The sequence below is a fragment of the Urocitellus parryii genome, chromosome 13 (assembly GCF_045843805.1).
Source record: "Urocitellus parryii isolate mUroPar1 chromosome 13, mUroPar1.hap1, whole genome shotgun sequence".
Classification (NCBI taxonomy): Eukaryota; Metazoa; Chordata; class Mammalia; order Rodentia; family Sciuridae; genus Urocitellus; species Urocitellus parryii.
The window spans coordinates 28,264,137-28,285,536 of record NC_135543.1 but is presented as its reverse complement, the minus strand read 5'-3'; the positions used below and the strand labels follow the sequence as shown (position 1 = coordinate 28,285,536).

Here is a 21,400-nt window from a genome sequence, read left to right as displayed (position 1 = left end):
ATGAGAGTTCAGGGAGAATAGTTAAAAGATGTATGAATTGGGGAAGAAGTTTTGGGTGATTTAGGCCATATTTAACTGAGTTGTTTGACAAGAAGGAAGCCTCCATTTCCAGCTACCTCCAGGATCTGATTACAAAGTTCTTGAGAGTGAAATCACAGAGAACATTGCATTTTAAGCAAACTGTGGTTGGTTGAAGCAAGATTATGCGAGACACAAACACACATATACCCAGGCCAGGGAGAGTTTGGGGTAAACCAGCTGCTTCCAGAAATCCTGTGCAAAATACAAGAGGGACACGTGTTTTTAGCAAAGTACCAGAGGGTGCATATATTCCAAGGAGCCAGGCCTGCTTCAAAGTTATCATGCTGAGAATCCAGTCCTGTCTTCCCAGGACTTTTTGTTTGCTGCAGTTCCTGGGAACACTTTGAGAAGCTGTGGCAGACACTGCCGTATGTCTTCATTGATGAAAACCCAATTTGGAAATTGCCAGGTATCTGAGTCCTCAAAGTGCTCCCAGTCTTGAAGAAGATCAGGAGCCTGACCCCAGCACTTACAATACCTGTGACTCCGATTCAAGAGAAGGGCTGTCTGTGGAAGGGGTTGCAAACCGTGCAAATAGTTTTCAAATAGCAATTCAAAGAAATTTTCACTTTAACCAATAGCAAAACATATAAGCAAGCAGATTCCAGTTGGTTGGTTAAAAGAAGGAAGCAAATAACTTGTTCTGACTTCTTTAAAAATACTTAGTAATCTTTGTGATGAAAACCCTAAGCCAAGGTATTTGGTAGACAAAGACTCTCTTTTAAAAGTTTTTGTCCTGTGAAGGTTGTTGCTTGCAAACACTTTGAAATTCCAATTAATGGAAGTCTTTTGGCCTCAAAGTTCCTGCCTGCTGCTATCCAGTTTGTTCTTTCTGTTAGGGACAAAATTGTCCTTGCTACTTATATTCTTTACACTTCTTGTGCTATGTTGGATTCAAAGATGACATAATCTCATGTTTCACATCTGTAGTAACAAAGATGGCTTATTTAGGATTTCCCATTTCTCTGCAATGTTTAAAGTGTCCACTTATATGATTATAATCATCTTCTTCAGGATGTAGTTATCCCTTCCATTATTGCTTATTCTTTTTTTTTTTTTTATGAACACTTACCTATTGTCTATTTTAGATCATGTCTCTAAAAGACCTTTCTTAGGTGGAATGCCATGGCCCATGTCAGCACTTGGATTGTGCCACAGCAGCTGACAATGAACATAGACTTTAGTTTCAGATAGAACTGTGTATGATGTGTGGGTCTGTCAAGTACAATTGAGTGACTTTGAATAAGTTATTTAATGTCACTTCGTTTCTGTTTTCTCATGTGTATGATAGTATACTTTTAGTATTGCTTTATGAGGTTCTTGAAAGAATTTAGTGCCATAAGCTGATTCCTGAAGATCATTTCGTAGGCTTTGGGGATTCCTAGCATCTCTGATGTTGCCTGAGACTTGGCATGACCTCATATGCCAGAATGGAGGAAGGGAAGGAGGAAGGAAGGAAGGAAGGAATGAAGGAAGTAAACTTCATTGAAACAAGATACACAGTATAATTACCAATGTTCACAGCAGTGTACAGACAGCATAGTCTCTATTGATTTCTTGATCAGCCAGTTTGAGAAATGAAGATCTTTGGATAAAGTCCACTTGAGATCAAAAAAATTTTAGAATAAGATCAAGATGGTAGGTATTAGCTTGAATGCCTACACTCTGATGCTGTTCAGGCAGGAATAGGAAGCCTGACTCCTGCCTTCATGGTGAGTTACAGAAGACCTTGGTAGCTGTGGTAACCATGTCCTTGGGTGTCAGGGCTGCCTCTATGGTAGCAGATAGGGTGATAGCAACTTTCTCTTAAGGGATTCTTGAGAGGGTCATGGATGGCTAAGATCGAAGATCGGACTTGCCATGATTTGGAGCTACATTCCAATTTTATTTCTCCCTCCTTTTGCCTTTATAATCCTGGGGGACTTTATTTAGTTTGAGCCTCAGTATGTTCAAGTAGACACTGGAAAAAAAAATAATACTATCCTGAACTGATAGTGTGAAGATTTAGAGGAATGATGAAATAAACTATCTAAGTCAAGAATATTCAAAAGTAGGTCCTGAAAAATCATCACTATTTTTCACATAATTGCCTGGAGTTCAGGGTTGGCTTTCTGGAGGAGATACTTCCTTTTTTACCTGAAGCTTATAAAAGTGTGACTACCTGCAACTACAAGGTTCAGTTATCATTGGGTCCAGCTTAGCTTTATCCCTTTTAGATGGCCACCTGTAATTGTGATTAATTGCTCCCGATTTGGCCCAGGGGACCCAGATTCTCTGCCAAATTGGCTATCCTGAACAGAGCTTTTGACTCCAGTGCTCAGACACTCTCTGAAGCAGGCACCTCTGACTTTTCCATTCTCTGCTGCTGCGTGAACCTAGGGGTGTAAATCAATTTCCTGGGATTCACCAAGGGGATGAATTAGAAAGCTTTGATACTCGTCTCGCAGCCAAGTGAGCAGATCATCTGGTCAGTTCTAAGCAGAATTTCAGTAAATGATGAGAAAAGGGAGACAAGAGTGGATATTCCCCTAGCATCCAGCTTTGCTTGGCATGTGTTCAATGAGGGGGACCTCCTTTATTGGCTTTTTACTGACTTTGGAAACAGCCCACAGATGCTTGCAATGTGATTTCTTAATATTATTCAAAGGAAAGGACCTACAGCCCAGATTGTGCTCCCGAGAAGCAACATCTCTTTAGCTCTTTTCTTTCCTGGTACATTAGTTGTGCTTTCTTAAGCATGCTGCTTGCTGAACTTGAGATGAAAACAGCAAACATCACTCTCTGCACAAATGGTAAAGAAACGAAGAGAAAGCATCTTTCCTGTGAGTTAACTCGTAGCAAGTACTAAAGGCGATGATCTTTAAAGAAGATCTGGACACATGTTCAACTCCCTTTTCTAAGAGAGGACAACTGTAGCATTTTTAAGGTGGTGAACTGGTTGCCTCTCTTTCCCCACGGAAACTCTTCTCTTACTGGCAATGGCTTGCTCACCTATAGAGAGGTCTCTTAAGATGTGAATTTTCAAAATTTCATTTTTACAAAGCTTTAAATCCAGTGAATCTTAAGAGAGAAGTTCAATATGAACCACCCACAAAAGTTGTGCCTCCGTGGATACCGTGATTTGGTTGGTGTCTGGAACTCCTCTGTCCCACTTTAAAATTCCCCAGGGCTCCCTGGGACGCAGTTGGAAAATCAGTTCTATAGGTTTCTCCTGCCTGCTTCATTTCAAAATGTTGGAAGCATTGTGGAAAACCTGATAAAACCTCCAACAATAATTTCAAAAGTAGCTGACATGAGTTAACCAACAGACTAAAATGCAATGAACCACCTATGGGAAATGAACTTCTGAGATTTCTTAAGCCAAATTTACTGAAATGCCTATGATATGGTGATTTTAACATTCATATCACCAGTTTATACCAGGTTTACCATAACTCCCCCCACCCCCAACAGCATACAAGATGCCTGCTGTGGAGTCATTTTCTCAGTCTGAGGAACAATGCATTTGAAAAGAATTACACTGTACAAAAAGGGCCGGATGCATTTTGTAGGTTCATCAGATCCGAATGACATAAAACAAGATAATCATCTCAGTGGGTTCTAGACTAGGGTATCCAGAGGCCTTTTCTTTCATTAGGTCTTGGTAGTTACAGCTCCTGAGCAAAGCAGGGGATTAAAGACATTCCCACCCAGAAGATGAAGTAGCTGTGCCTTGGACAGCAATCAAATATACACACCACTGTAAGAGCATGGGTGACGTTATCAGGGTTGCACAAGGATCTTTAAAAAAAAAAAAGACAAAAGGTGAAACCTATTTTGGCTCCATCTCTAGGGGAATTTGTTACAGATCTCACCTGTAAATATTAGAACCCCATCATTCAAAGAACAATAAAAGACAAATAGATGCAGTCGAGACCAGGCTTGCTTGGAGTTATACACAAAGTTCCTATTAGTCATCCTCATGGCTCTTTGGAAAGGGAGCCTGAAGTTTGTGCTGGAGCTATCAGTAGTTTCAGATTTAACCTTTAGAACTCCATGAGACTGAAAGGATTTAGCAAAAAGACACAGCCCAGCTAAAATGGCAACATCAAGTATGTGACTCTTTTCTTAGTATAGTGGGAAGTCAGCTCCTTGGCCTCTGTACTACCCAGCCCATATGCCTTGGCAGTTAGAACAAATGCCCTTTGAGTTGGAAGATTGTTTACCTTCAGCTCAGAGGTGGATTTGACTTCTGCCTCGCTGGAGGCTGAACTCATGTAGCCATCTGTCCAAATTGCTACTTGTAAACCAGTACTGGAGCCACGGTACAGAACCATCTCATTGTCCTCAACTCTGAGTCTTCAGAGTCATATTTCCAGAATGTGTAGACAAGCTCGTGGAGGAAAGCGTTTTCAAGGGACAGTGGTGGAAAAGAGGGGAGAGAGGAAACTAGATAGTGCCCCCTCCATCTCTTTTTCATTCCTGAAATGAAAGGGACACTTTGAGATGCTGGAAGGGTAGGACAAGAGAGAGCACAGAGTTCATTCAATAGGTGGCAAAAAAAAAAGAGATTTGAATAGGTTAAATGATCCTTTAAAATATGCCATAGTGAGTTGCAGCAGAAGCAGGGCTAGGACACAAGTTTTCTCCCTCCCAGGGTCTCATGCTCTTTTGTGTGACCATGTTCCATTTGTCATCCTATGTTGAGTAGCAGCCTGCTGGTTCCCTTTAAACCCCCTGTTCCAATGTCCTGTTTCCTTCTGTGGTCCAGGGCCTGTTGTGTTGACTTCTTCTCTCTCTTGATACCTGACATACTTGGAATTCTTCCTACCCCTCCATAATCCTTCAATCTCCAGCCCTATGACATCTAAAACATTCTTTTGGTGATACCTGTGTGGTTGGATTCATTTCTCCAGACTTCCCATTAGATAAATTATTCAATCTTTCCAGTCCTCAGTTTCCTCTAGAGTGAGTCTAGTTAAAAATGTAGCACCCTCAAACACACATATTCATGGGTGCTTGTCTTGGCTTGCTGGGGCATTGCCTTTACATGGGCTGCTGCGGATGTTTTTTGTGAGTGGAGGGGTTGGAGCAGGATGGAGTCAGCTTCTCTCCTACACCCAAAATAAGAAGCAAGTGATGCTTCCCAAAATAAAGAGGAAATAGAAGACCCCTTCCCTCAGAACAGGAAAGGGAAAGGAGGACAGATTGAAAGGAGAGGAGGTGAGGTTGAAGGCTCACTTAATGAAAGGATGGTATCTTTGAAGGAAATTTTGAACTTGGCTCATTTGTTGTCTTTGTTCCTTTATTTTTCTACTTCACTGCCCCTGGATGCATCCATCCATCCATCCATTCACATGCTAGCATCTCTAACCCATAAGAGATGAAATATCTGGGAAGAGCAGATGATCTGAAGGGTCCCAGAGCCACCAGGCTTCTGTTTGTCTCCTTGTGTGTCAGTCAGTCTGTGTTCCTCCTAGCCAGATGTCCATCATGACTTCTGTCCTTCCCCCACTTCTGTGTCGGTGACCGGCTTCCCAGATGCAAATGTCCTGGGTCATCCTGAAGGATGGGTGAGGACCTTCTGGGCCCTACCCTATGATGGTGTGGTGCATATTTTTGATAGAGGGCCAGCAGAGGGGAATGATGTCCCTGGGAACAAGAGAGAGAGTAACATGGCACAGATCCTTCAGAGGGAGGAAACTTTAGAAGCTATGGAGTTTGTAAGCAGGAGCATGGCTATTTGAGTGGGTGGACCATCCTAGGCCCACCATGGTCATGGGGTGGCTGGAGCTGTCCTATGGGAGAATTTTGGTGAGGGAAGCAAAGGGAGAATCCTATTTAGACAGCAGAGAAGGAGGACAAGAGAACAAAATGCCTCTGCTTGGGAAACTGAAGGGATTTCTCTTCTCAGCCCCTGAAGCTCCCTTACCTCCTGTCATCTTCCCCTTGCAGCCTTCTCTTTGAGCATAGATAGATTCCCCCTCAAAAAATAAAAACAAAAACATGTAAGCCAAGAGAAACTACATCTCTTCAAAAACAGAAGGCAGGGTCATTCTAATATTTGAACATGGACTGTTCCAGAGAGCAGGAGGACGTGTCAGGAATGAGATTGGTCTGAGCAGGGCCCCAGGAACACTGCCCTCTTCTACCAGGGAGATGAAAGAATTTTCTCCTTCCTTTGCCTTTTAAATGTAATTCTGTCTGCCCTTCTCTCTCCCCAGCCCTCTAGCTGGGAGTGGTGCAGACAGTAGCCACCCTGGGAAAGGCAGGATCCTTTTCATTTACTGCAGCCTGATTAAAGTCCCTAGAGCCATGGTGGATTTCATTTTCCTCCTGCTTTCTGTCTGCCTGTCATCAGTTCCTCCCCACACAGCTAGGCTGCCATGGCCACTGCTTCCCAGAGGGACTGAATGGAATAGGGTGCCAGAGGGGTTGACAGTGGGGAAGGGTCTTGTCCTGGGCTTTTGTAGGCAATGGCTTTAGTGGAAAACAGGTTTATCTCTTCTTGCCTGCCTCAGTTTCCCCTGAATTACTGAATGTTTCCACCTGACCTTCAGTATAAAGTCAGCAGCTGATTGGCGTGTAACTGGACAAAATGATCAGTCCCACCCATCCATCCCTCAGACTAAAAACGGAGGATGCCATTCCAGGTCCACTTAATCAAGCTATCTTTGATTAGAGGAGACGTCCTCAGATGGCCTGGGGGTTAAGAGAGTCATGCAGGCATCTGTGAACTAGCAAGGTGATCTTGGATATGTCCCTTAGCTTTTTTTTTTTTTTTTTTCCCTACAAAGTAAGAGTTTTCAAAACATGCTTTGGTTGTAGGACATTTGTCTTCCAATAAAGTTGCATTCAACAGACAGAGAGAGGCAGAGTCATTCTGGTTGAAGGGAGGGAGGGGACCAGTGGAGCTGCCACTGTCAGGATCACATTCTGTCACCCCAGATCCCGTACAAGTGACTGCTGATTCCTCTGAGGACACAGTGATATCCTCTTCCTCCTCAGGAACTGGCAACTGTCTTTTTCAGGCCTTGGCACTGAAGAGTCCAGATTTAGGTGGTCTGTGATTTTGAAACATAGGTAGGCTTGCTTGTCCTATACTTCTCATCAAAACCTGAGCACTTTTTCCTGGGTGCAGAATGTGTGGTCTTCTAAGAAATCACCCACTTTGGGGAATGCTCACAGTGCAGGGGTTGTATTTCTGCCCAAGAACTTGCATTTGGTTACAGCTTAGTTAGAGCTTGGCAGGCAGGGAGTTGTGGCTTGATGGTGAGGAAAGACAGGTTTCTTCATACACACAGAGGGCAGGTGACAAGGCTTGCCTTTGGCTGCTTGCAGGTCAACTGCCACTGTCAATGCCCACTAGACTGTGAATAACATATTCAGAATCTGCAAGGTGAGAGAATGGAGATGTCACTCAGTGGTAGCGCCCTTTGCCCAGCATGTGCAAGACAGTGCTTGGGTCCCATCCCCAGCACTGGGAAAAAAAAAAAAAAAAAAAAAAGGAAAAGAATCAGAAGGTCCAAGATAAGGGAGTGCAGGAGTTTTAGAAATTTCTTGATTACTATCTCTGATGCCACCTCCCTGAACCCTCCCACTCAGCCTCAGAGGAACCAGCACAGCTGAGCTGGGGATGGGCCCATTCATCCTGCCCCTGTCTCATCTGCAGGAAAGGGAGAGCCCTCACTGTGCCTGGTGGTGCATTCATTCCCGGTTGGTTCAGCCTCTTTCACTTGCATACAGTTCTTGCTTAAATGTAACCTCTGACTTCTACACACTGAAGTATAAGCCAATATTCTCTCATAAAACCGGTAGCGGGTAGAGAAGCGCTGGCTTGCCATCATGGGAGCTGATTAATTCATTCAAATATTGGAGTGGCTCCTTCACGCAGGAAACGCGCCTGGTGCTGAGTGCCATTTCCTTTTGTCAGCTTGAAGGAGGCCTTAAGCTGCCTCTCACACTTCTGTTCTCCACGCTCAGCAATTTACTCATTCTCGCCCTCACCTCGGGGTTGACAATATTCTCCATTTTTCCTTTTAAGTTATTTGACCAACAGGTTATTTAGTGACTAAGTGTATGTCCAGAAGATAATATGCCAACCGTATTCTGGTTAGAAATGGTCTTGATGGGCATATTCTTGTTAGGTGAATAAAGAAAAGAATAAGATCCATACAAGAGCACAGAATGGAAATTTCAAGAATTAAGAATTAAACTGTACACATTGGATGCTTTCCTGAGAGAAGGAACAAGAGGATCTAAGTTTACCTGGGAGAGTGGAATAAACCTTAACTTTGAGTCAGAGACACAATGAGTCATAACCAAAGATGCTGGATTTCCAGTTCCAATCAAGCACATGGATCTGGTCTTTTCTCAATCCCAAAACCACTGACATGAGGAAATAGTGCAGATTTTAAGATGCTTTGAACACACTTGTGGTTTATTTTTAGTGGCAGGATCTTAGGACTAGGATAAATGTACGTTTTTGGTCTCCTGCCTCCTGCTTACCTGGGGAGCCCTGTTGGAGGTGCTGGAAGGGTTTCTGCTAGCTACTCCTCACAGGGCCTGGAGGATTTGGGCTGATTCCTATGTGCAAACACGTGTTGCTGGCTGTATCTTGCAAAGTTTACTCCCTTGCCCATACCCAGCCCCACCGGCATTTGGCCCTCCTCCCGCTATGCCCAGTTCAGATCAGAGGCTTAGGTTGTACTGATAAATTCAGAAGGCTGGATGATCATCACCAACTAAGTAAGAGTGTCTGGAGGAAGGGTTAGCTAAGGGTTATTCACCAGAACACAAGCTTCATGTTACTGCCTGTGGCTCATGTGACTAACACTCTAGCACTCGTCTTTTTCCTATGCCACAGCCCCTCAACAAATGGTCTCCGATGTGCTATAATTTAGAGTCATCTTATCATAGATGAAAGAGACTGAACTTTGAGAAAGTGTAGTTTGGGATTTAAATCCAAAATACACGTACTAACATGAGACCTAACAAATGTTACTTAATTTGCTAAGTCTTGATTCTCCCCATCCATGAAGTGGAGGTACTTTCTGTCTCATGAAGGGGTTGTGAAAATTGATAAAGAAAAATTATATAAAGTAGCAACCAGTGTGCAGGGACCCAGGCCATTCTCTGTGCATCAAATCCTGTCCCCTACTCCCGCCCCCATTTTTCCTGGAGGAGGCTGTGGCTGGCATTGGATAGACACACAGTCTGGTGTATTGGGACTGGTGAGCCTCTGTCGCTCTGCCTGTGCTCTTTCAACTCCTGCCACCTTTTCATTTTTAAGGCTCAATTCAAATTCCATCTTACTTCAACAGCCTTACCGTGACCTCTCTTGTATCATCCTTCAAGTTTGACACGGGCCCTCTGCTACATGCTATTTGTACTGAAATGCACATGTCTGACCCTTTAACCAAACTGCAAGTCCCTTGAAGACGGAGGCTGGGTCTTCTAATGATGTTGTCCCTTAGTGCCTAGGCAAGTGGCCAAGTGGGTTGTTGCTTGATTGTTTAATTACAATCAGAGGGGACAAACTGGTTGTTTATCAGAATGCCTGCCCACAGAAAGGGTGAGTAGAGAAAATGACCTCAGCTCTAGCTACACTTAGGTATCACCTTTGGCAGAGTCACTGAGGGAAGCTAAAAATCCCAAAGTTTTTCTGGAGGCTGGAGGAGCATGGCTCCTTCTCTTTTTTGAATCAAACAAAATATTGTTACAGAAAACATGAAATCTTTCCTGGTTTTCATGAAATGCTCTCCAAGTCTAACAAAGCTAGCCATCATACCCCTGCAATCAAAATGAGCTTCTTTCCTTTGTCTCTTTATCCCACTCATTCCCAACATTTTTTAAAGCAATAATAAAAAATGTGATTATTTCATTAATCAATCATGTGTTTTATTGAGTGCTTTTCTGGTGCCATGTACTACAGAGAATATATATGTATAAAATAGAAATATTTTAACCTTATCCTTCAACATTGATTAAGCAGAGAAGTGTGGAAGTATGCATAAACCTGACTCTTATCCTGTCTTGTTTGTTGTATGTGATTGTTTGAAGTATAAGTTATGAACATCTAAATAGTAAATAAAATCTCAGGCAGCACAAGGATTGAGGTAAACTGAGTCACATGTAAATGAAAAGAAGAAAGGGTCATTTTAATTACTCTGATTTTAAAAAAGAGAAAGAAAAATCCTTCCCGGAGAAGATGGGTCTTTGTCTCTGAAACCATAATTATTAACTTCTTGTATTACTAGTTTGATAGTAGGAGTAAAGCCAGGGGCCTTCTCCCTTGGGAAATGTATACATCTATAGACTCACACATAATTTTATGAACAAACAGTTTCAGGGAGCCAGTAGTTCTCCTGAAGTCCAACCATAGCTCTTGTTCTTATTTAAGGCCTTTGCAGAATTGGTAGCACATATAAGGAAAGGAGGGCAGGGCGGCAAGGGAGAGGTGAAACCAGAGAGGTGATGGGCACAGAGAGAGAAGACCATCCAGTCTAGATTCCTGGAAATACCACCTTTACCTCTAGTGGCTATACTTCTTGAGCTCTGACCCAGGCTCTGCTGTGCCCAGGTCTTGAGGATGCTGTATGCAAACTGTGAGAAGTATCATTAAGGAAAACTCCTTTGTTCTTTTCCAGCTCCTCACAGCCAGTGACCTTGCAGCCAGTGACCTCAAAGGATTTCAGCCACAGGTGAGTTCCCCTGATGCTTTTCCAAAGTTTAAGTGAGTAAAATGTTCTGTGATTTGGTCATGAGTGAATGAACTTGACTCCAGGACAGTAATGTCCACCTGGGACCTCCAGCATCTCTGACCGTGAGAATGACCTGGTAGCTCCACTCCTCTAGCTCCTGTCTCACCCGACTGTGGACAGAACAACTTCATTCTATTCTTGCTCTCTTGGTGTTTTATAGCAAAAGAAATTTTACATCAAGATATTTGGCATGTTGAGTGGTAGGTTACCCAGCTTAAGAGAGGTTTGAATTGAAGTGGGCAGAGGGTGGGCTGGGGCTGGGGTCCTCCCCTGTATTTTTCTATATTTGGACAGGATATTCACATTTCTGTAATCTTCATGTGCAAATGCCTTGCAGTCATGGTCTGGTGGCGAGGTTAATTTTCAGACTCCTGCAGAGGCAGACAGTTGAGTTTTGCTGATCTTGATCAGGAAATGGGCCACTGTTATCTCTTGTCAGAATGCTGTCTGGAGGTCACCGTGGGCCAACCACAAGAGGGTACAGGCAGAGGCTTTCTGGGACCTGCTTAGCAGAGGAGAAAATAGGAAATCATCCTCTCTGTCTCTGGAAGGAGAGTCATTGTCTACACACACACAGAGAGACCAGACACACAGAAGCTCCAGTCCCCTCCTGAAGAGGGGACTGTGTAAATACAGCATAATAGAAAGGTCAGTCCCGTAAAAACCATGGCTTTGGTGCTCAGGCCCTGTCCCTTTTCCTTATGAAACTTGCCCTCACCCCAATCGAGTGCTTGCCTTATGATCATATAGTGCTCTGCCTTAGTGGAAAAGTCTTCTCAGCCGATGCTGGCATACTTCTCAGGTAGGGCACACAATTTGTTAATAGCAAGAGTTTCATGTATTTGGCATGTTTTCTTCTTTAAACATGTTTCACATGCAAGAACACTGGTGCCCTCACTGTGCTTCTTTCTCCCTTGTGGGTTCCTTCCTCTAAGTGCCCTTCCACTGAGGACAAAGCCCTTAAGGGAAGTATCCCTAGATCACATGGAGGGAGGGAACAAGGACACAGAGTGGACCATGAGAGGCTGGAGGAAGAAGAATAGCGAAATCAAGGACCATTAGTGAAAGTAAAAACCAGACCCCTGTGCCAGTGTGGAGTGTCTCTATCAGAGTCTGTGGATCCTCTGTCAGAGACGCTGGGAGTTTGGAGAAATAGATGGCAAGTGAGCCTTTTTGCCAGTCACTGAAAACTGGTATTTAAAGTACCTATTCTAGTGGACCTAAGGGAATGTGAAGCTAAAGCAGAAGAAAATCAACATTTGCCCACATCCCATGCTCCCCCACACCTCCATTCATATGCACTGGCATCCCAGCTGAAGATGTCTTTTTAATTTTTGTCTGAAAATTCATTGGAAAGGGGATACTGTTTTGCTGCTTGGAAAGGTACATAGTGCGGACTGAGTTTACAGAAGGTGCATGCATGTGTGTATGTGAATATGTGAACATCAGGGGAGGGCATGGCTTCTTCCTGGGGTGCTGTTCTCTCATGTTCATTTACATATGTCATTAGATATTAGATTTAATGTGAACTATTAAGTGAAGAGAAAATTTGACATGTTTGAGGCTCATCTGTCATTTTTGCAGGCAGGATCCTGGAAGGACAGTTTCCACACTCCCTGACATGCATCCCAGAGTTTCCAGTACCCTGGTTCTGCTCAGCCCTTTCACATTATTCCATCTGTATATTCTCCCTGAGCTTGGAAGCATACATGTGTATTTTTCACTCTCAGGATGCCTGGTTCTGAGGCCAGGAAGTCCTAGGAACCTTGTGGCCAGCATGTAATGCCCAGATCAAATGCCCAGATCAAAGTTAATGCTCCAGTGTTTTTCCTAAGTCAAAACCACTTGGATGTGCCCCAAGTCAACACCATCCTTTGGGTGATTTTCCAAATAGAAACAAAGCTGCCCACATGGTTTGGGCTGTCCCTCCAACCCCACTGCACCAAATTGTTGGCTTTTGTTGTTATTTTTCCCTTTCTTTCTCTGGGTTTCAGATGAAAACAGCCCCATGCATCCTGATGCCTGCAATAATTCATGGGCATGTTCCTTGCGGGACCTGTCACTGGCTGTCAGAAGGGACTCAGGAGGAACCCTCCCTGAGATGACTGTGACTAGCCTTTCAGCTTTCTCATGGTCCACACTTATCACTGGAGTGTAGATGGGTTTTGTTCTTCCTTTGATGCCTGTTTTGTTTGTTTGTTGGTGTTGCAAACCACTTGAAGAAGATAGTTATGATTTCTTCACTCATCTTTGATGACTTTGAAAGTGTGAAAGTAGCATCTGTATTGGGCTGGGCTGTTTTGTCTGTCGGTCCCTGTCCTCTTAGCTTCCAGATAGAGCAGAGGCGGGTAGAGAAGTGAAGATCTGCCTTTCTTCCTTTCCTTATTGGTTTCCAAAGGCAGCATGCTCTGTCATAGAAAGGAACACATGACTTTGCAGGTGGGGCCTGAGAGGCCACACTGTCTAAGCTACTGTACGGTGGTGGTGGGCGGTCTTCCCAGAGGTGATGAGCTTGTCCTCTGGGCCACAGGCTACAACTGTTTCCTAGAGTCAGGCCATGACAGGGAGGTGATAATGTTCTCAGCAAGTTTTCAAAGCCCAAATGTACAAGCTTCCGAAATTCACACTTAAACCACCCTGACTTTTCTCTCTTGTTTGGTTTACCCACCAAAACATGACTCCTTTTATCTTCTAACATCTTGTTCTTGCCTTTTGATGCAGCAGACACACTTGATTCCTCTCCCTTCTAGCCTTTGGGTAATTGGAAGTGAGGACCCTCTTCTCCTTTTGCTGGACCCTTCCTCTCCACCACCAAGAAGAATAAGAGCTGGCATCCATGTCTCTTTAGTATAAGTTTTCTCCTCCTCTTTCATGTATTCCTTGACCCCTAACCTAAAAGCTCTAAGTGTTCACTGTAGAAGCTTAGAATACACCAAATACCATACAAGCAAATCTCTTATTCCACCCCAGGAACACAGATGATGGCATTTGGGGGTTATAATCCTCCCACTTAGTTCTGCCTAGACATATAAACCTATCAGATTTTTTAAATTGGTGCCATATTTTGTATGCTTTTTTATTACCTTCTTTTTTGTTTGTTTGCATGCTTCCCATGTCCTTGGAAAGTCACCTAGCAACTGGCTATTCTTGTACTAGTTACCAATACCATCATTTATTTATACTCCCTTCTCACTTGCCTTTTGCAGGCTGAGATCTCGAGGAGCATTCAAGCAGAGGCTAGCACCCTGTGCCCTGATCTAGGACATAAATAACATGCAAAGCTTCTTGGAATTCACTTTTTAATTTTTTTTTTTTTATTTCTTGGTTCCTACAGAGATGTGAAGGTTCCTGAAACTTTGTAGTAGATGGCCCACCAACTTCTGCACATGCTGATGAGGGCCCTGGGTGGGGGTATGATAAAGAAATAACCAGCATGGGGACCAATCAGTTGTGGGCTCCCTGTGCCCAGCCATAGTGTTGGAAAAGTGACCTTATGGAGAAGCATCCCTTACAAAAGAGAGACTGGGCTAAAAGTCTCGGTATTCCCTGCTATGTAAACTTCCTTTCATCTCAGAGGAGATGAAAAATGGACTAGTACTTCAAGGATGGGACCAGTGTGAGAGCGGTCTGTGAAGGGCAGCCATTTTTAATGAGTTTCTAAAATGTTAATTGTTAATTATGGCCAAGGGCACATTGATGTGAAAGGTGAGAAGAGAATAACGTGTGACATACAGGAAAACATTTCCAATGTAGAGAAAACAGGGCTCTCAGTCACTGAGTTGCCATTTTATTCAACAAGTATTCAGGCCATACCTTTGTGTGGGCTCCCTGCTATGCACAGACCCTTCCCTACCAGTTGACAGTTCTGGAACATTCTGGCACCAGTGTCAACTTTGTGACCCTGGGAAAGCTATCTAATGACTATGATCCTCAATTTTCTTATTAAGCAAAACTGTTTTGTGGGCTTATCTCATTGATTGTTGTGCAGATTCAGTCAGACAATGCATCTAAGAGCAACTTAGTAGGAGGCCTGGCATGTACGATAAATTTAATTATTCCATCCATGAGAGTAGTACCAGTTAAGTTAATTCAAAATTTCAGATGAAGGAGAAATTTTATCTGCATGGAGCAAGTGTGGGAGTCTTCCAGGTAGAGATGCATGCACCTGGGCAAGGTAGAATCGAGATGGTGAACTTCTTCTGGAGCAGGGGAGGCCTGGATGAAGGTCACAACAAGGTGGCAGTGCCTGGGTGTATTCAGCAGACTTGTCTGCCTCAGAGGAGCCCTGTGGGAAATAACCTGGAAATTACAGTGGGGCCAAATTTCAGATCTGAGAGGCTGGAAAAGTAGTTTAACTTCAAAAAGTAAATAAATATTATTGAAGTTTTCAAATATGCACAAAAGTAGGTATGAAAATAAAATAAATCCATATATCTACTATCCAACTTCAATAGAATGCTGCTACAAAAGCCCACTTGGGTAGCACTTTTTGACTTTTGTGGTGTACGTGTTCCTGTCATGACCAATTTTTAAGCTAACAGTGATTTAATTACCAGTTCACAAAGTCCGTGTCAAATGATCTGACTCCATACCACAGGGCCAGCTTCAATAACCAATACCATCTTGCCCATCTTAGTTCATCTCCATTCCCAGTTACTTTGGTTTATAATTTACTTTTTTGGATGGAGTATTTTCAAACAAATCTCAGGCATCATGCCACTTTACTCAAGTAAATACTTGAGTAAGCTTATCTAAACCAATAAGTGATTGATTGATTGATTGATCTCTTTATTTAAACCTGTATACGCCATCATCACTCTTATAAAAATCAACAGCAATTCCTTAGTATTTTCTCCACCCAGTCCATATTCAGATTTTTTCAGATGATCTCAACCCACCATTTTACAATTGTTTTGAATCAGGATCCATAGGTTGGAATTTGCATTCAACTGAAGAACAGTGGGAGTCATACTTCAGCCATTAAAAGTCTGAGAACAGGCAAGAGTCAGAAATGTGACACTAGGAGACCACTTTGTTGGTGGTTGGTGTAATGAGATGAAGAGGGGGCCCATCCCTAAGGCTTTGCCATTGGTCCATAGGGGAAAATATAGGGAATGAAACTGACTATGATGTTGGAGATGCTGCCAAGAGAAGGAATATGAGATCTGGAGGTGGGATCAGTTGAGCCAGGGACTGCTTGCCTGGATGGAGAAATGGAGGTGCTGTTAACAGGGGTGCAGAAGAAAGGCACTGTTCACTCCTGAGTTAAGAATGATTATAACCCAGCATCCAAAGGAGAAGGACATTGTCCTCCCCAGATGAACCCTTACTCCATTCTCCTCAGGCCCCATGGTCCATCCTACTCAGTGATCACCAGGGGACACAACCACCTGCAGCAAATCCTGGCTCCATGCATCTTCACACAGAAATTTTAATTACAGAACTCCCAGAGATTCTGTGAAGAGAAGCTTTTTTTTAGGAAGGTATGCCTAGAGTTTCTGAGTCGAAAGAAACCCCAGCTGTGATCATCTCCCAACAAAAATGAAGGCCAGAGCCCTGGCAGGAGCCAAGCCTCCATTTTTGTATCTCGTATTTTTGTTTGCTGCAGAGGTGCTCCCACACGGAGAAGTAGCAGATGCAGCTGGGGAGGTACAGTCTTCTGAGAGGTTCTCCTTTTAGCATTATATCCCAGAGGGCCCAGCTTTCTTATTCTTTTAGGGTTGATCATGTTTTTCAGAGCAGCATATCACCATTCTTTGATTTTATCCTAAGTGGACATCATCAGTCTCCTCTAAGTTCAGTTCCAACAGCTATAAAGATGGTAACTCTGGAGTTTCCTGTACCTCTTGGACTCAACTGAAGTGAGTGTTAGTATGTGTTCATACTGCCTTTGCTTGAATATGCTCATGCCAAGGCCTCACTGCAAAGGTACAGTGGGCCAGAAGGTGTTTTTTGAATTCTTCATACACCCACTCATTCAATCCTCATATGTCCTTTGTAAACCAGTTAATTACAATAGCCCCATTTTATAAGAAAGATCAGGAAAGCCCAGATAAGTTAAGGCCACTAAGCCTATAAGTGGCAGAAGTGGGATTTGAACCCAGGGCTCTGGCTCCAATGTCTGAACCACTTATGATCTGCCACCATATATTAGACTTCAGCTCCATGGTTAAGATAAGTCAAATCCTGCCTGAGCTTTGGTAGAACCAAGACAAACAGCTCCATCTTCCTTTGTGCATATTGCATTGTGTTTTCAGACTCTAAGAAAAAGCAAATTCTACATCTTACTTATACTAATACAGAAAATTGCTGCAGAGCATTTCAGACTCTTTTATCTTGGCAAAGAATTTCTATCGTTCTCATCCCTTTCTTTCCCAGACTCTTATAGGGAGAGTCATGGTGGTGGTGGCTGCCCCATCTACCAAGGAGGAAACTTAAATTGAGACAGAAGTAGATGGCACAAGACATCCAGCCACAAAGATGGCTTGTCTTGAATTCACCACTTGATAGTCCCAAGCATTTGGGAAGAACCATTCCCAATTCAGGCAGTGCAGAAGCAAGGGCTTCTCCCAGTGCTTCCTTGTTTCTTCTCACCACCTTGCTCCCTGCATTTGAAAACTGAAGGATATCTCAGCTGCAGAAAGGAATTATCAGGGGAGCTTGTGAAATTTAGAGTAGCCCAGGCCTAACCCCAGGGGTTTAGCTTGGATTGCTCTGGATGGGGTCTAGATAATGGTATTTTCTGAAGCTTTCCAGGGTTTAAATTGGGCTCCTCATTTTCTGGATAAAGACTGAAACAGAAAGGAAGTGTGGAAGAGGAAAGCAGAGGGAGGACTTCCCATTCAAAGAGTGATCCCTGTGCCAGGTGATCCCTATGTGAGGTGATCCCCATGCCAGGTGATCCCTATGCCAGGAGTGTGCTGTGGCTTCATTTGCCCCTGGAATCCAATCTCCATAGCAACCCTGTGGTCTGATGCCTTCCTTTCCCCTTTCTAGACATAGGAAGTATGGCTACATGGATTTCATAAACTCCATACCTGTGCCCATCCCCTGCTATTTTCATTCACCCAGTGAGATTTGCCCAAGATCGTAAACAAGCCAGTGAGGATGTTTAAATCTAGGGTCTCCTCCAGTTGTTCTCATAACATTCTTTCTGGGTCTAAAAGATATTCACGAAAAGATTCAACTTTATGACACTATCCCAGAAAGAGAATGCATGTAAGTGGCCAATGTCACCTACTGCTGTGTCTCTTAAAAGGAGGTCTATCCCATGAACCTCCCTAGCTAAGACCTTTTATCTTACCTTTGATCATCTGTGCCACCTACCTTTGGTATCTTGTTCAATTATATACAGAAAATGAGCTGCAAACCAGGGTGGCTGTCAAGTGTCTGCCATTGGTTGGCCATGACATACATCTAGCAACTAGAGAAAGAGATTAAAATCTGTCATAGCAATTTGATGTTGTCAAGATACCCAAGCATGTCACAGTTTAGCCTTTAACTAAAACATTCATACAAAATATGCATTGGAATAAAAATCTGGTCTTTCACCCAAGATCATTTGAGAATCTCTGTTCTAGTTATCCAGTGTTGGGCTTTTCTAGTTTTAATACAGGAATGGGGTTTGGACTATTTCTTTGTCTTTTTCTTCTGTGAGCCTATATTGAAGATTCATATTGTTAAAGTTTTCCTTCTTTAAAAAAATAATTCTACCAGTAAATATATCTTTTCTGCCACTTTTAGGATACCTATGCTAAACATGGCTTTCTTCCCATAATTCCTTAAACAACCCATTCAATTATATCTACGATGCTAATAAATATATATTTAGTTTTGATGGACACAGTACCTTTATTTTATTTATTTATTTTTACGTGGTGCTAAGGATCAAACCCAGTGCCTCATACGTGTGAGGCAAGGGTTCTGCCATGGAGCCACAATCCCAGCCCCCTAACAGAGTAGTTTTAACAAAAATATTTTCTCATGTGCATACACTCACTTCTCACTGAAACCCAAACTAGCACTGTTAATTTTCTTATATGAAATCCAATTTCATTCTCCAGATATACACTTTTTGCACTGCCTGTCTTGATAGTTTTTTTAGTGGATTTTTTAAAAACCAGAATTGGCATTTGGTCCCAAAGAGAAGTTCTCCCGATGTTTTCCAGTGAATGTGACATTTCAGTGGAATATTCTTAAGTATTAATAAGCTCTCCTGGGATAGTAACTCTCTTTCGACTTCAGTGAATATTTTGCTTCTTACACCCAAGACATTCTGATCATCTGAGGGTCTTGTGCAGGTAGGCCTAACTTCATGCTGATGTTCACATGCAGGAAAATTGATAAATGGCAGGTGGGTGGTTGGAAGAGAAGGGAGTGATTCATATGCAGAGATGTTTTTCCACTTTATCAAAGAAATCAATATAAGTTATCTCTGCTAGTACATTTAAATATGATGTAGACTTTCAAAATCTGATTTAAACTCAAGTTTTCAGCATAGAAATAGAAAGAAGGTGAGGCCAACCAATAAGAATTAACATCGAAGAACACTCACTTTCAACTATAGCTTTCTCCTCTGCCAAACAAAAACAAACATAAAACCTTAGCAACAAGGACATAGGATTTAGTGATTTTTGTGACCCCTTGAGACTCCAAAGCCCTAATTATTCTATGACTCTTTCCACTGTCTACTTGTTTCTGGCCCCTCTGTTCTTGTTTTCCTCTTCAGTCCTTTTGGCAAAGGGACCTATATTTGAACTTCTTATATTTTCTTCTGTAATTCTCTTCATTTAGGCCTGGATCATATTTTCCTGTGCCTGAAATTTTAGTGTGATGGGTGACTTTGCTCTCTATATGTCAAGGTCCAAGAATGACTGGTATAGAGTAAATGCAGATTTACCTTTAGATGTGACTCAGTGGTAGAGCACTTGCCTAGCACACACTAGGCCCTGGATTCCATCCCCAGTACTAAGGTGGGTGGGGAATAAAAACAGCATTAGGCCTGAAGAAAAGGTATCTTTGTAATTCCTTCAGCCAGACGGTCCCAAACCTACCATAGAAACAGTACAAGGCTCACTTCTCCAGCAAATGAGCAACTCAGTTTTGAAATTCTGTCTAACCCTACTGCATGGCTGATCCTTCCACCCTCTTGTCCTCCTATCCACCTATTCAATCCCTCTCCTCTATCTTCTACCAAACAAAAGAACCGATTGAGGGGTGTCAGAGGACAGATGCAGGAGAGGGACCTCCTAGTTGAACAGCTTGAAGATCTCAAGCAGCTTCCTCCAGCCATCTGCTAGCTTGTTGGGAGTCTGTGTTCCATCTACAAACAATTCTGTTATTTCCCTGAGAATTGCCACCCTCTTCCTCACCCTCACCAGTTCTGCACTTGATTTTCCTTTTATCTCCCCTACCTTCCTAAAAATGTTTCTCAGAGCTTCTGGCAGGACCCATGTTTGCAGCAGGTGACCCAAGCCAATGCTACACAGGACAGAAGAAATTTGAGTGACATTCTTGTAATCCTTACTACTATAAATAGTAAAAAAAATGATGCTTGGTTAGTAACAAAACATAAATCTCTCCCACCTTGCTGTTCCCTTGAGCACAGAGAACATTTCCCATTGCTTCGTAGTTCAGTCTTTGAGAGCACCAATTCTGGACCCAAACTGATAATTTTGGATCACAACTTTGTGCTATCCTGGTTATGTGACCTCCGTAAAGTTGTTTGACTTTGACATAGCTCAGGGTCCTCTTTAATAGAACAAGGATACCTACCTCATGGGATTTTGAGGAGGATTAAAAGGATAGGCCCTTGAACAGCATCTGACATGTGTAAGCACTCCATAAATGTGCACTGTAATTCTTAGTACTCTTATAAGTTACATAATTGAAATTGATTGTGGACTGCTGGAGTCGGTTAGATCACAGATTGCAGTTTTCCAAGCAATATTGATTAGAGTTTGGGATTTCCCAAGAGGGGAAAAACCCCAAAAGCCACAAACTGAAAACAAAGTCTAAATCCATCTGCCCTTTCACAAGTCTGTTTGTGTCACTTGCCATTTGAAGTGAGCAACGGCAGACACCAGGGCCCTGGGAAAATGACACCAGGAGATAAATAGGACAGAGACAGAGAAGAACAGAGAACAGGCTAACAACTAGATAGGCATTGTTGGGCAGGAAGAGGAGAGCACCCACAGGCACCCTCATTGATTGCTTCCTCCTTGGCCTCCTGGGGTACTTTGGAAATTAACCCCTTATCTTTTACTCCTGGATGAGAATAGCTAGAAAAGTATTTTAAAATGCTATAAAGTATTAAAAATGATTTTCACAAATGTATGAAGAGCTTTTTCAGCCACCAGAGTATTGCCTTATTCCAACAGTGATCCTCAGAATGTTTCTGGTGGATATTCAGAACAAAAACCAGAAAAAGTGATTTATTGCCCAGAAACATCAGTGCTGAACTGTATCAAAGGGCATCAGAATGGGTCCTGCCCAGGAAGGTCATGTTAGGGTGTGGGAACTTTTTAGGATTCTATGCAATGCGTTTTCCCACCCCTAAATTCATTAAACAAACAAAA

The 21,400-nt window shown here is 42.8% G+C and overlaps 1 protein-coding gene across 3 annotated transcripts in view; it reads left to right on the top strand.

Moving 5' to 3' along the window:
• Positions 1 to 21,400, top strand: part of Setbp1 (SET binding protein 1) — a 355,108-nt gene that overhangs the window by 166,581 nt on the left and 167,127 nt on the right. For all 3 annotated transcript variants that reach the window (XM_026398605.2, XM_026398606.2, XM_077792168.1), the window contains exon 3: positions 10,710 to 10,763. In XM_026398605.2, the coding sequence (XP_026254390.1) occupies positions 10,710 to 10,763 (54 nt within the window). The remainder of the gene's footprint in view (positions 1 to 10,709; positions 10,764 to 21,400) is intronic.